General features: G+C 49.2%; 1 protein-coding gene across 3 annotated transcripts in view; it reads left to right on the top strand.

Annotated features, from left to right (window-relative positions):
• GSG1L (GSG1 like) overlaps positions 1–14,614 on the top strand; it is a 221,730-nt gene that overhangs the window by 144,028 nt on the left and 63,088 nt on the right. For all 3 annotated transcript variants that reach the window (XM_059038222.2, XM_067012695.1, XM_067012694.1), the window contains one exon: positions 1,161–1,313. In XM_059038222.2, coding sequence (XP_058894205.1) covers positions 1,161–1,313 — 153 coding nt within the window. The remainder of the gene's footprint in view (positions 1–1,160; positions 1,314–14,614) is intronic.

Raw genomic sequence — 14,614 nt, 5'->3', positions numbered from 1 at the left:
GACAGAAGGACACGGAGTTCTGATTGGCCAGATAAGAGTCATGGAGCCAGGGTGTGAATCTGATGCACTAAACTGCACAGACTGAGAGAGGAAAGGGGTTCTTCAAATAAAAAGCATGTAGGAAGAAGGAAGAATAATGTGGGATGGGAGAAATAGAAGACGCCCCCTAAATTAGGTGGCAAATGATGGTAACCCAATTTGGACCAATTTGGGGGAAGAGGGGGCTGTGCTATCTTAGGGAATAAAAAGAAGGTTTGGGTATAGCCAAAACACTGGCAGGATGGGGTGCAGCTGGCCTTCAGGAACAGCTGGAACCAGTCGCTCATACTGACAGAGTGCCTGGACGCCCATCTGGGCCTCTCTTCCTGTCTATTTCAGTGGGTTCCAAGCACAGATTCCTAGAGAAGGGCCTTGACTGGCCAATTCTAGGTCACGTGATCCCGTGGGATCAATTAGCTGTGCCCAGTGGGGTGGGACCACAGCAGAACATGGCTGGCAGCTCCCAAGAGAACCACAGGGTTGAAGCTGTGGGGATAGCAGTGGTGGTTTCTAGAAAAAAGTGGAGTAGGGAACAGGGTAAATAAAAATGTAGGTGTACCTTGAGGGCAAGCATGATGTGTGTAAGAGTTGGGATGCTTATAGCTGCAGGGAACAGAGAACATCATACTGACCAGCTTAGCCACAGGGAAGCCCTCGGGGCTGGTGGTTGCGTGGCCCAGTGAGGTCATGTTTCCATTGCTCTGCTCAGCAACCAGTGTCAGCTTCATTCTAAGGCAGGTGCTCTCTGGGCCATGAGATGGCTTCCAGCGGCAGTCATGTAACAGATGAGAAGAGAAAGAGAGCCTCCCGTCCAGCCACAGGATGGAAGTTCTTCCCTCCAATCTGAATGGACCCGCTTATTGGTCACATGCCTCCCTGGACCAGTAACTGTCATCCTGAGAGTGCCACGCTCCGACTGACTCAGGCTGCGGTTCCTGAGCCAGTCCTGGTGAGGAGGATGTCTGGCCAGGATCTCCTTACCTAATCAGGACCCACCCTAGAGCCGAGGTCTTCTCTAAAACGACTTGATCCCCCAACCCAAGGGCGTGGGGTGGAACGATCCCAGGGAGAGTCCGCCCTGTGCGTCCTCATCTCACGACCTCCCTACCTCCTCCGTGCAGGGGTCCTGTGGCTGTCGGTCGTCTCCGAGGTGCTTTACATCCTCCTGCTGGTGGTTGGCTTCAGCCTCATGTGTCTCGAGCTCTTCCACTCCAGCAATGTCATCGACGGGCTCAAGCTCAATGCCTTTGCGGCCGTCTTCACGGTGCTCTCAGGTAAGGCAGAGGGCCTCGGGCAGTGGGGCAAGAACACACCGGAACCAACCCTGTGCCCAGAGCAGAGGGGAATGCGGGAGCTGGAGCCACCCTCGGGCTAAGTCCTGATTGGTCCACCTAGGTGACCATTCGGCCAATCACTTCTCTTCTCTGAACCTCAGTGTTAACAATTTGTAAAGTAGGATTTGTCTGCTCTCCTATTCTCTGATTCAGCATGTGTTTACTGAGTGTCTCGTGTGCCAGGTCATGTGTTTAATAAGTACGGGGTTATAGTAATGAATGGAAACAGACAGTTCCAGTGCCTCATGGAGCTTAACACACGTGGGAGAGAGGGATGGGTTTGCTGCAGATGTATTCAGGAGATGAACGCCCTATGGCGGGTGATGGATTGGATTTGTGGCACGAGGGAAAGGGAGGTGGTCGTGAAAATGGGCGGACGGCGGCGGCGTCTTTCACAGGGATATGAAAGGGGAGCCTGCTGGGTGTGGTGGACACATCACTCATCTGCTTTATCTTATTTGCCCTTGAGACCTCCATGGGGAGATGGCCAGCAGGAAGTCTGATGAACAAACACATTTGGAATCTCAATGGTGAGGGCGGGGTGAGCAGAGATTGTGGACAAAGGCCAAGGATTTTGAGGGTTTTAGGAAAAATTGGATGGTCAGCGGTGGCAGCGTGACTCGGGAAGGTGGAGAAAGAAGGCTCCAAGCAAAGGTCATTGGATTAGGTGTCCAGGTGCCCCGAATAGCCTCAGCAGACCCGGGTCATAAGGGGTTAAGCCAGGAGTTTGCCAGAAGGGAGTCAAAGGAGCCTGTAAACCATAACTTCAGGAAGCCTGACAGAGCAGTGGCTTGGCTGTGTACGACATCTGTTCCTAAAAAGCCAAATGTAAACTGAATTTCTATAAATCTAATCTTATTCTTCATGCACGGGAAGAACTCTCTATTTAATGAAACCGAAACGATGAGCCTTTTGGTAAGGGAAATAATCGCCCCCTAAGTGAGGTATGTGTATATAACAGAAGGATCTCTCAAAGAATAGAGAGCGGAATTCAAGAAATTATAGCATGCTGCATAGATCAAAACATACGCATTGTCCTCCCCAGGATGTGGGAGATCTAACCAGAATAGAAAAGAAAAACACAGTGATCCTCACAGCACAGTGCTGATTTTGGCTGCCTTCCCCTTCCCCCATGACCCTGTTTTCAGTTATTCCAGATCGAGAGACGGGTTATTCTTTGTTTGCTGTTATTAAATGCGTTTATTATGCCTGAAATCAGTTGTTGTTGTTGTTTTTTCATATTGTATTCATTTACTCAACCAGCACTTACTGAAGGCCTCCTGGGCTCCGGGGTCGGTACTAGGTTTGGGGGAGTCACAGAAAAAATGACTCAGTCCTGGCCTCCTGAAGTTTGCCATCTTGTAGCGACACAGACTCATCAAACCCTTGTAACATGGCAAGTTGACCTTCATGAACTGGGTGTGGTGAGTCCTGCAAGGGGGCACCTACGTTTGCCCAGGGGGTGCCAATGGGTGGGGTGGGGCCTGAGGAAGCAATCATTTGAGCTGAGACTTGGAAAAATAACTTTAAGAGTTTGCCTTGATGGACAACTCGGGGAGGGCATTGTGGGGGGAGGGAAGAGCATAGGAAAAAGCTTAGTGAGGTGGCATATTCTGGAAACTTCACATAGTTCAAAATAATGGGGACGTGAAAAGTCAGGCGAGTAGGAGTGTTGAGAGATGAGGCTGGAGAGCCAGGTAGGGGTCTTGGTGCTTTGCAATGGTCTGTAGATTTTATCATGCAGGCAATAGGGAGCCATCGAAGAATCCAGAGCAAAGGGTGATACGGTCAGGTTTGCATTTGGGGATGAAGGTCCAGGGTGCAGCACGGGAGGAGTGAAGCCAGAATGGAGGTGAGGAGGCCGGCCAGGAGGTGAGAAAGGGTGAGGCCCCGACCCCATGCAGTGGCTGTTGGGATAGGAGTTGCAGGCCCTGTGCCCGCAGACTGATTAGGAGAGGTGGGCGGGAATGAGTGGGTTGGAAGAACCGAGACTCTAGGTCAAAGGTTCCTGGTGTGAAGTCCGCAGAATTCAGAGAGTCCATGAACCTGGATGGGGGGGAAGTTACATCTTTATTTCTCTAACTTGTAACTGACATTTAGAATATCTTTCAAATATGAACGGAGGTAACGCACCACAGTCGTGGGCGGCACCTGTGATATAGTCACCAATTGGAACCACGTTTTTCATATGCACATATCTTGAAATGCACTCCTTCAAAAGGGCAATACTTCTGAGAGCTTCCGCTGAATCTTATCTAACATGCTAATGAAGAAGCACATATATTACTATACAACACATTTGTTTGAATATTTTGCTAACTGTATTTCCGTATAACTGGTTTCTTCTATAATCCTTTTATTTTATTTTATGGAGCTGAAAACATTATTCTGGGGAGGGGCCCCTAGGTCCACATGGCCAGACCCCTGATCTGGGCTGGCGTTTGGCCAGGATGGGATGGTACCACCAAGATGGGGAAGGTGGGGAAAGAGCAGCTGGGGGAGATGATGGGTCCCTTTTGAACAGGTTGGGTGTGAGGTGCTGCGGGGTGTCCAGGCTCCTTTCCTTGTCAATGGTTTCATCTCTCCTTTTCTTTCTCTCTACCAAGCATCAAAGAATCCCCTCCATTATCCCAAGCATCCAGCCCTCCCCTCAACCTGCTTACTCCTGTCACAAAACAAAAGCTGGTGGCCAGCCCAACGCAGCTGTCTCTGGTTCTTCAAGCCTCTCTCGTGGGGAAGCGGGTAGGGGGCTCTTGCCCCCTACCTCAAAGGGCTTATCAAAGTTTTCACCCCTCAAAAAACCCCAGTTTCCTTCTAGCGGGGAGTCCCACTGCTAAAGAAAATAAGATCATCTCCGTAATTTCAGGCAGATAAACAATGCACAGCTCAGGGAGGTTAACTGACTTGCCCAAGGTCACACAGCTGGTCAGTTGTGGAGCTGGGATTAAACCCGGCTCCTGCTGGCTTCGAAGTCCTCTGCTCTTTTCTAAGGATCGTACTGCAGGAGTGACTGCAGGTGCTAAATGAGTTCAGGCCAAGTCAGATTTTGTGGCCAGATGAATTATGAAGAAGCTTTTGGATTTCAGAACTTCTGGGAATTTGAAATTGCAGATAAGAAATTATGGGCTCAGTAGCTTCCATTTATTGAGCATTTATTATGCCAGACACTGTTCTAAACATATTCCCTCTGTTGAACCCTACGATGGTAGGTGCTATTATTATTCCCATTTTACAGTTGAGAAAACTGAGGCACAGAGTTAGTATGTGGCGGTTCTGGCTTCAAAGCCATATGCTTTATTTACTGTTACATGGGTCCATGTAGGTTGCCACTGAGCCTCCTCTAGTGCCCTGTTCACAGGGTCCCTTCCAGGCCCCAGAGCTCTTTGCTTCTAGGGCCAGACGGGAGGTGGGAGAAGGGGGCTGGTGACCTCAGTGCCTGTGGTGTCATCACTCCTGATCAGAGGTCTCAAGTGCAGTGCCTACAGGGACCATGTAGGTGACATAAGTGAGTCAAGCTGTCCAGATGTAACACAGCAGTGGATGTGGGGATGGCGGCAAACTGGGGAGTGCCCGCCCCATCAGCACCCCGTTGCTGCCGTGGAGGAAGGTGTACGGCATTCAAGGAAAGCCCAAAGCTGGTTTTTTTATAGGAAAGTCTCCTGATTTTTAATTCAAAATGTTTTTTAAACAGCTTTATTGGGATAGAATTTACATATTGTAAAGTTCACCCATGTAAAGTGTATAGTTTAAAGGCTTTTAGTAACCGTCGCAGAATCTAATTTTAAAATCTTTTCATCACCCCAGGAAGAAACCCCATACCCACTAGCAGTCACTCCCTATTTTCCACCAACCCCCACCCCATCTTTAGGCAACCGCTGATCTACTTTCTATCTCCATGGACTTGCCGATTCTAGACATTTTATATAAATGGGGTCATACACTATGTGGTCTTTTATGACTGGCTTCTTGCACTTAGCGTGATGTTTTCAAGGTTCATCCAAGTTGTAAGATGTATCACCACTGCATTCCGTTTTATTGCCGAATAATATTCCATGGCACAAATACACCACATCTTATTTCTCTGTTTGTCAGTTGATGGACATGTGTGTTGTTTTCCACTTTTTGGCTAGTACGAATAACGCTGCTGTGAACATTCATGTCCAAGTGTTTGTGTGGACATATGTTTTCCTAGGAGAGGAATTATTGGGTTACCTAGTAACCCTAGGTTAACTTTTTAATTCAAAATGTTGTAAAACATTGTATTAGCCAACAAAACATCACTGCAGACCCTCAGCCTCCTCTCTTGCCCCAGACAAGGACAATCCAACCCTTCTTCTTTTGTTTTCTTTTCCGGGGGGGCTGTGTTGGGTCTTCGTTGCTGTGCACGGGCTTTCTCTAGTTGTGGCGAGCAGGGGCTACTCTTCATTGTGGAGCATGGGCTCTAGGCGCGTGGGCTTCAGTAGTTGTGGCTTGCGGGCTCTAGCACACAGGCTCAGTAGTTGTGGCCCATGGGCTTAGTTGCTCCGTGGCATGTGGGATCTTCCCGGACCAGGGATCGAACCTGTGTCCCCTGCATTGGCAGATGGATTCTTAACCACTGCGCCACCAAGGAAGTCCCCAACGCTTTTTTTTTGCCTAAGGACTAGAAGACAGCTCACTCTTTCTCTCCCTGACTCAGAGGTCCCTGTCCTAATCTCCTCGGTAAATTAAGGCTTCTAAAGATGAAAGCCAGGAGGGAAGGATTTTGCAGATGGGCTTCCCCTCTTTGCTGCAAAACCTCTGGGACAAAGAAGTCCAGAGCCTCTTACTGTTTGAATGAAGCGAAAGGAAAAGGGGGAAAAATACAGGGGAAATAAGCATGAATTACCATCTAAAATTATTCCGCCATACCTATTTGCCGAATGGTCATTTTGCATACTTAGCGACTGACCTCAAGTTGATACTGATCAAGTGTACGGCTCTCCGTTTGATAAAGTTCCAGCTCCTTTAGAGTTTTAAATATAGAAGGCTTTTTTCTCACTTCGCCTCATTGGACATTTTAGGGGATTTTTTTTTTTTTTTTACAAAGTCTGTTTTTGTCATTTCTAGTTGGTATTTATCAAATGTTACTTTTGTAAACAAAATCTAAACTCCATCCGAAGACCACAAAATGTCGCCTTTGCCGTCCTCTCTAACTTCATCTCCTACCATCAGCCCCCCTTGCTGCTCTTCACGCTCTCTGAGCTTGGTCCTGCCCAGGCCCGTGGTCCCCTCCGTGGGGCTGCCTTCCCCGCATGAGCCTGGCTCACTTCCTCCTTCAGCCAGCTGTCACTCAAATGGCATCTCCTGAGGAGCTCTTTCCTTTCCCCCAGTCGTTTCCATCCCCTCCTGCTTGTTTTTCTTTCCTTTTAAAAAGTATTTATTTCTTTATTTTGGTTGTGCCGGGTCTTTTTTTTTTTTCTTTTTCTTTTTGCGGTACGCCGGCCTCTCACTGTGGCCTCTCCTGTTGCGGAGCACAGGCTCCGGACGCGTAGGCTTAGCGGCCATGGCTCACGGGCCCAGCCGCTCCGCGGCATGTGGGATCTTCCCGGACCGGGGCACGAACCCGCGTCGCCTGCATCGGCAGGCGGACTCTCAACCACTGTGCCACCAGGGAAGCCCTGTGCCGGGTCTTAGTTGTGGCATGCAGCCTTCTTAGTTGCGGCATGCAGACTTCGTAGTTACAGCATGCATGCAGGCTTCTTAGTTGCAGCATTTGGACTTCTTAGTTGCGGCATGTGGACTCAGTTGCAGCATGCATGCAGGATCTAGTTCCCCCACCAGGGATCGAACCCTGACCCCCTGCGCTGGGAGCGGGGAGTCTTACCCACTGGACCACCAGGGAAATCCCCTGCTTGTTTTTCTGAATGGCACATACTGCTTCTTGGGGATCATCTAAAACATGGTGGGCACTCAATGAATAGTTGTTGAATGGATAAGAGAACCTATATACTAATTTGTTTACTTGTCTGCCACCCCATCTCTGCTCCTCAGACCGGGTTTTCTCAACGGTGACACACTCTTGGCTGGATCATTCTTTATTTTGGGGGGAGAGAGTCTGTCCTGCGCATTGTAGGGTGACGAGCAGCATCCCTGGCCTCTACCCACCAGATGCCAGTGGTGCCCCACCCAAGTCGTGACAACAAAAATGTCTCCAGACGTTGCCAAATGTCCCTTGGGAGGCAAAAAGCACTCGTGGTTGAGAACCACTGCCCTGGACAGTGGGGTCCCTGAGAGCCCCAGCTGCCTCCTTCGCTGCTGTATCCCCAGGGCCTGGCCCTCAGGAAATTCTCCTTGAATGTAGAAGTGCACTGTAGAGGCGACACGCGTGGGCCAGACCCCTCACAGCGGGGTGGTTGGCGTTCGAGCTTTGGGGTTTGCAACTTGCCCAATAGGACAAGCAGGGACTCTGAAACCAGACAGATCAGATCAAACCACAGTTTGGGTCCCGTTGAAGCTGCGTGGTCTGGCAAGTTACTTGTAGCATCTTGTAGCATCTGCACGAGATGGGTTTGAGCGATGAAATGACATCCCCCGAAACCACACGAAGAGCCAGTGGGGCGGGTGGACGCGCAGCACATTCTCGGTCTTGTTTGTTGAAGAGTTTGGGTGAGAACGGTGACCCCGATGGCATCGGGTGCAGGCTGCACACTGCTGGGTAGGCGGCCGTGCGTCCAGGTGTGGCCAGGACAGTCCCAGCATCGTTATTAACGGGGCCCCTTTCACTCCCAGAAGCGTCCCGGTTCGGATGATAAACTCTCTGCTCACCCACTTTGGGGGGCTCTGCTCTTGCCTTATTCTCTGAGTTTCTTCTTAAAGGAATCCACATCTTCCCCTCCTCTTTCCTAAGGCAGAAATCACCCGCCCCAATGCCAGCCCTTTCCGGCTGTCACTCCTTTGAATTGTTCCTTTTCTCCTAGTCCAGTGCTGGGTCTATTTCCGCTCTGTTTCTCTCCGCTTGCTGGAACAATGGGACTTCTTTTAAAAAAAAAGATTTTTTTTTTTTTTTTACTCTGAGTTGCTGACTTTCATCTGGGCTTTGTTCTTGTGGCTGTTGACAGCTGGGCAACGGGGAAGGAGGCCAGGCAGGGTGCGGTCTCTTTGGAGCTGGGGGATGGGCTGTGACAGCAGCCTCTCGATGGGTGTAAGTGTTAATTCCACGCTTTGGCCGACAGACACTCAGAGAAAGACTCTCTTAGCCTTAAAGGATGGGTGGAAAGGTGTGAAAACCCTTGCGGGGAGGAAGCAGGATGACAGATGCAGAGGCCAGAGGGACACACGGCATCCATCCTTCATTTCTCCTTCCTTCCCTCCCTTCCACAAAGAGTCCTAGAGCATTTCCTCTGTACCAGGTACCAGGAAAACAACCAGGAAAGCTCTCTGCCCTCGGGGGCTTGTGTCTAGTGGGGGAAGCAGTGAATTAGTGAGCAGTTGGGACTGTGCTATGAAGAGACAGTCCCAAGGCTAGAGACCACGCGCTGCTGGGGGCTCAGGGGCCCCTCCAGAGGCCCTACGGATGGCAGGAGTTAGCTGGGTGAGGAGGCAGCGGGGGTGGAGGGGGTGAGAGAGAGTGCTCCAGGCAAGGAGGCAGCAGATGCAAAGGCCCCATCCAGGGGGGATGTCAGAGGATCTGTGAGAAGGTGGCCATGGGAGGAGACTGGGGAACAAGGGAGGGCTGGGGATGAGATGCAGAGGCGAATGGCGCAGGGCTTGAGTTGTCTTAGCAGAACAACAGGGAGGAAGCCAGGCGTTAGGGGTTTTCGGTAAGGAAGTTTCAGGGAAGGTGACTCCCTGGAGTTGCTGGACATGGATGCGCTGGGCAAGGGTGGGGAAGTGGAAACTTGGGTCTGATTGTGACTGGCTGTGGATGCCAGGCCAGGAAGTGTGGGCCTTGCCGGAGTGGGGGTGTAGTTGGGGACCTCTGAGGCTTTAAGCAAAGAAGTGGTAAGGTCAGGGGCGAGTTCTAGAAATATGGTTCTTGGGGTAGAGGGAGGGGTGGGCACAGGTCCAGGAGCCCGGCTAGGAGGCTATGTGGGTGTCTGGCCACAAGGGGCTGGTGGCAGTGGGGACAGAGAGGGATGGGGATGGGTTTGAGGGAAGGGTTGGCAGGACCTGGAGGGCAGGGGTGGGGGTTGTTGATGTGCCCAGGTTGTGACTATGATGGGGAAGTGGGGAGTCATGCCCTGAGGTCAGGAAGACAGAGGGGTGCATTCTGGGTGTGTGAGGGCTGAGACAGGACCTCTCATGGGAAATACTTGCTCACCATGTCTCAGTCTGTCCAGGGCTAGGAGGGAGGGGGCAGGGAAGAGAGGAGAGTAGAAGGTTCCTGATAAGGAAGGAGATGGAGCAGGAGACTGGGGGAGGCAGAGGAAATGGACAGACCCACTAGAATGGAGGGGGACACACACACAGGGAGAAAGAGACAGCCAAGGGGGTGGGGGGAAGGAGGGAAGAGACACAGCAAGCAAAGGGTAGCAAAGACACTCATTTTTACTGAGCCCCTACTGTGTGCCAGACCCATGATCAAAGTTAATCCTACGATTAACCCCCTCTCAGCCTCGAAGACCTTGGGGACCCTCTACTGTTGAATAAAGTCTGGAATACAGTTGTGTGTGTGTGTATCTTAATGAATTACAACAGTAGAATTCCAAGAATAGCAATAGCAATTATTGGTTCATTCATTCATTCATTCGACCAATGTTTATTGAGCTCCTACATACAAGGCATTGTTCTAGAACAGGGTCAACAAACTCTCTCTATTAAAAAGCCAGAGAGTAAATATTTTAGGCTTTGCAGGACATTGGGTCTTTCACCAGAGTCACTCAACACTGCTGTTGAAAGCAGCCATAGATAATATATAAATGAAGGGCATGGTCATCTTCCAAAACAACTTTAAGAATGACAATTCCTAAAAAAATTTTAAATAGACCTACCATATGATCCAGTAATTTCACTTCTGGGTAATTCTTGGAAGGAAGCAAAATCACTGTCTTGAGAGATATCTGCATTCCCATGTGCATTGCAACATTATTTACAATAACCAAGACATGGAAACAACTGAAGTGTCCATCGATGGATGAATGGATAAAGAAAAATGTGAGATACACACACACACACAGACACACACACAGTGGAATATTATTCAGCCATAAAAAGAAGGAAATTCTGCCATTTGTGACAGCATGGCTAGACCTTGAGGGCATTATGCTAAGTGAAATAAGTCAGTGTATGATCTCACTTATATGTGGAATAAAAACGCAAACAAACGTAGAACTCATAGATGCAGAGAACAGGTTGGTAGTTGCCAGAGGAGGCAGGTTGGGTTGGGTAAGATGGGTGAAAGTGGTCAAAAGGACAAACTTCCAGTTATAAGATAAGTAAGTCCTGGGGTTGTTAACGTACAGCATGGTGACTAAAATTAATGACATGGTATCATATATTTGAAAGTTACTAAGAGGGTAGATCATAAAAATTCTCATCATAAGAAAAAAAATCATAGCTATGTGAGGTGATGGATTTTAACTAAACTTATTGTGGTAATCATTTTCCAATATAGATCTTCCTCAACTTGTGAGGAGGGTATGCCTGATAAACCCATTGTTATAAGTTGAAAATACATTTAATACACCTGACCATCAAAGCTGAGCCTGGCTTGCCTTAAATGTGCTCAGAACACTTACATTGGCTGGCGGTTGGGCAAAATTATCTAACACAAAAGCCTATTTCATAACAAAGTGTTGAATATTTCATGTAATTTATTGAATATTGTACTTGAAGGTGAGAACCAGGATGGTTGCCTGGGTACAGAATGGTTGTAAGTGTATCGGTTGTTTACCCTCGTGATTGCGGGGCTGCCTGGGAGCTGAGGTGGCCAGCGCTGCCCAGCATGACGAAAGCAGCACATATCACTAGGCTGGGAAAGGAGAAAATTCAGAATTCTGAGTGCCTGTCACTTTCACACCACTGTGAAAGTTGAAAAATCATAAGTTGGGGACCATCTATACATACAGATATCAAATCATCACGTGATTTGATATAGCAAGTCACCAATTACCTCAAACGAATACAATGTTATCTGTCAATTACACCTCAGTAAAACTGGGAGGAAAAGAACTTTGTTTACAAAAACAGACGACCAGCCACGTTGGGCGGGTGGGCCACAGTTTGCCAGCCCCTGCTCTAGATCTGGGAAACACAGCAGTGATCAAAACAGACAAAATCACTGTTCTTGTGGAGCGTACAATCTGGTGGAGGAGATGGACATATAATTAGATAAACAAGGATAATATGTTGATATAATGTCAGGTGATGATACATGCTTTGACAAAAATAAAGTAAGGGGTTAGAGAGTGATGGAAGGAGGGGCTATTGTAGATGAGTTGGTCAGGAAAGGCCTCTCAGCAGAGGTAGTGTACGTTTCAGTAGAGACTTGGAAGAAGTGAGGGAGTTGTGGGACTATCTGGGGAAGGGCATTTCAGAGTGAGGGGACAGTAAGTACAAAGGCCCTGGGGTAGCAGTGTGTCTGGTGGTTCCTGAGGAATGGAAGCCACCTGTCTGGGGTGGCATGAGCAAGGTGGAGAGTGTTAGGAGGTCCAGAGGACCAGGAAGAGCGGGGGTTAGATTGTGGAGTCCTTGTCGGCCGCCTTATCCTTTATGAGGACTTTGGCTTTGACCCCAAGGAGATGGAGAGCCATTGGAGTGTTCTGATCGGAGAAGCATGATCTGATCTGTTCTTAGAGGGACCACAGTGGCTGCTTTGTTGAGAAGGGCAGAAGCAGGGAGACCAGTGAGGAGGCTACCACGATGGTCCAGGTGAGAGATGTGGGTGCTTAGATTTGGGGGGGGGGCAGTGGTGGAAGCGTGAGAGGTGGTCAGCTTCTGGATGTGTTTCAGAGGTAGAAACAACAGGCTGCACTGATGGATCAGATGTGGGGAGATGGAGATGGACATTAGGAGAGAGATTTAGAGAGAGAGGGATTGGAGCCACTGAAAGGACGGAGTCTCCTTCAGTCAGGTTGGGCAGACAGGGTGGGTGGAACGTTTCGGGGGGATCAGGAGTTTAGATCTGGGCATACTAACTTGAGATGCCCATTAAATGCTGCAGGTGAGTAAGACGCAACCCCTGTCTCCAGGGAACTCAGAGTCTAGCCTGGAGAAACCAGCCAGGACGTACCTTAGTGACAATCTGATGTGTTAAAGATGCCCTGGAAGGGTGAACACAGCATTGCAGGCCACCCGGAGCATCTGGAAAGGTGAAGGAGCCTTCACAGAGGTGACAAGTTGACTGCTCTTTGAAGGAAGATCAGGTAAAGAATCGGGGGAAGGCATTTCAGGCAGGAGGAAGAGCAGGTGTGAAGGCAAGGGGGCATGGTGGAGCTTGGAGGGTGCAGGTGAATCTGTAGTTTCCTGCAGCTGCAACGTGAGTGGTGGGCGTGGGCACCGTGGGTCGAGATGAGGTTTTTTTTTTTTTTTTTTTTTTTTTGTGTGTGGTACGCGGGCCTCTCACTGTTGTGGCCTCTCCCGTTGCGGGGCACAGGCTCCGGACGCGCAGGCTCAGCGGCCATGGCTCACAGGCCCAGCCGCTCCGCGGCATGTGGGATCTTCCCGTACCGGGGCACGAACCCGTATCCCCTGCATCGGCAGGCGGATTCTCAACCACTGCGCCACCAGGGAAGCCCGAGATGAGGTTTGAGAGGCGGCCATGCTGGGCAGTTCAGACTCTCCCCCGGAGGCAATGGGGAGCCAGTGATGGTTCTAGATCAGGGGAGTGAGATAGTCAAAGTGCCTTTTTGGAAGGTCTGCTCTGCCAGTCAGGAGGCCTCCCTCTCACTCACAGGTGGAAGCCCAAGATGTGTAGCCAGGACAGCGTTTCTCAACCTTACATTCATTCTTGTTCCGCGTTTCACACTTTCTTTTCCTAATTGCCTCTCCCTTCATGAAATCTTAACTCCACAGATACACTATATATCTGTTTACACACATGATGTACATCTGTGCTTTCTACACAGTTAGATTTTTCTTTTTCTTTTTTTTTGCTTGTGCTAGGATGACTCAACCATTTAGGTTGAGTACTTTCACGTAGAGCCTGCCTGAAGGTGAGTTAAGCCATGGCCCTGGGACCCGGGGGCCTGGCATCTACCCTCCTCTCTAACCGACTTGTTGGCTGTGGGTCTTTGCTGACTTGCCTAGTCTTTCTGTGCAATTTAATTTCCTTCACAGAGTACCTGCGATGCACTGTGTCTATGCTGGACCCGGGGCTGCAGACCTGATCAGGGCCTGGCCCCCGATTTCTGTGAGCTTATGGCCTAGGAGTGGCAGAGAGGAGGAGACAGGAATTGTCCGAGGCTGACAATGATGGGATGCCCGGGTGTCAGAGTCCTGGGGTCGCTCAGAAAGGTTGAGACTGCAGAAAGGTTGGGTTCCCGGTGAGAACTCTCGTTTTTTGTTTTTAAATACAAGTCCAGTTATCAAGGAAGTTGATCACCGCGTACATTGTTGGTGGGAATGTACAATGGTACAGCCACTCTGGAAAATAGTTCAGCAGTTATTTTCAAAAGTAAAGGTGGATTGACCATAAGACTTACCAGGAGACCAAGGAATTGCACTCTTGGGCATTGATCCCAGAGAAAAGAAGACTTATTTTCACACAGGAACTTGTACAGGAGTGTTCATAGCGGCTTTATCTATAATAGCCCCGAACTGGAAACTAACCAAATGTCCTTCAGTGAGTGAGTAAATAAACAAATTGTAGCACATCCATCCGACGGAACATTACTCAGCAAAAAAAAAAAAAAAAAAAAAAAAAAAAGAACCACTGCTGATATTGGATGGACCTCAAGGAAATTCTGCTGAGCCAACAAAGCCAATCTCAAAAAGATACATATTGCATGATTCCATTTATGTGACAAATGTATCTCCAGAGATGGAGAACAGATTGGTGGTTATCGGGGATTAGGGATGGAGGGCAGATGGGTGTGTCTAGTAAGAGGCGATGTGATGGGGTCTAGTGATGGTGCAGTTGAGTATCTTGATTGTGGTGGTGTTTATGCCAGGCTACACAAGTGAACACACACACACACACACACACACACACACACACACACTTAATGGGTACATGCAGAACTAGTGAAATCTGAGTCAGCTATGGATTGTGCCATGGTCAATTTTTTGGCTTTGATATTGTACCCTAGGACCATGCAAGGTGGGTAAGTGTTAACACTGGG

This window comes from Kogia breviceps, chromosome 14 (assembly GCF_026419965.1).
Source record: "Kogia breviceps isolate mKogBre1 chromosome 14, mKogBre1 haplotype 1, whole genome shotgun sequence".
Classification (NCBI taxonomy): Eukaryota; Metazoa; Chordata; class Mammalia; order Artiodactyla; family Physeteridae; genus Kogia; species Kogia breviceps.
The sequence above is the reverse complement of the archived record's forward strand: the minus strand, read 5'-3'. Positions and strand labels throughout refer to the sequence as shown.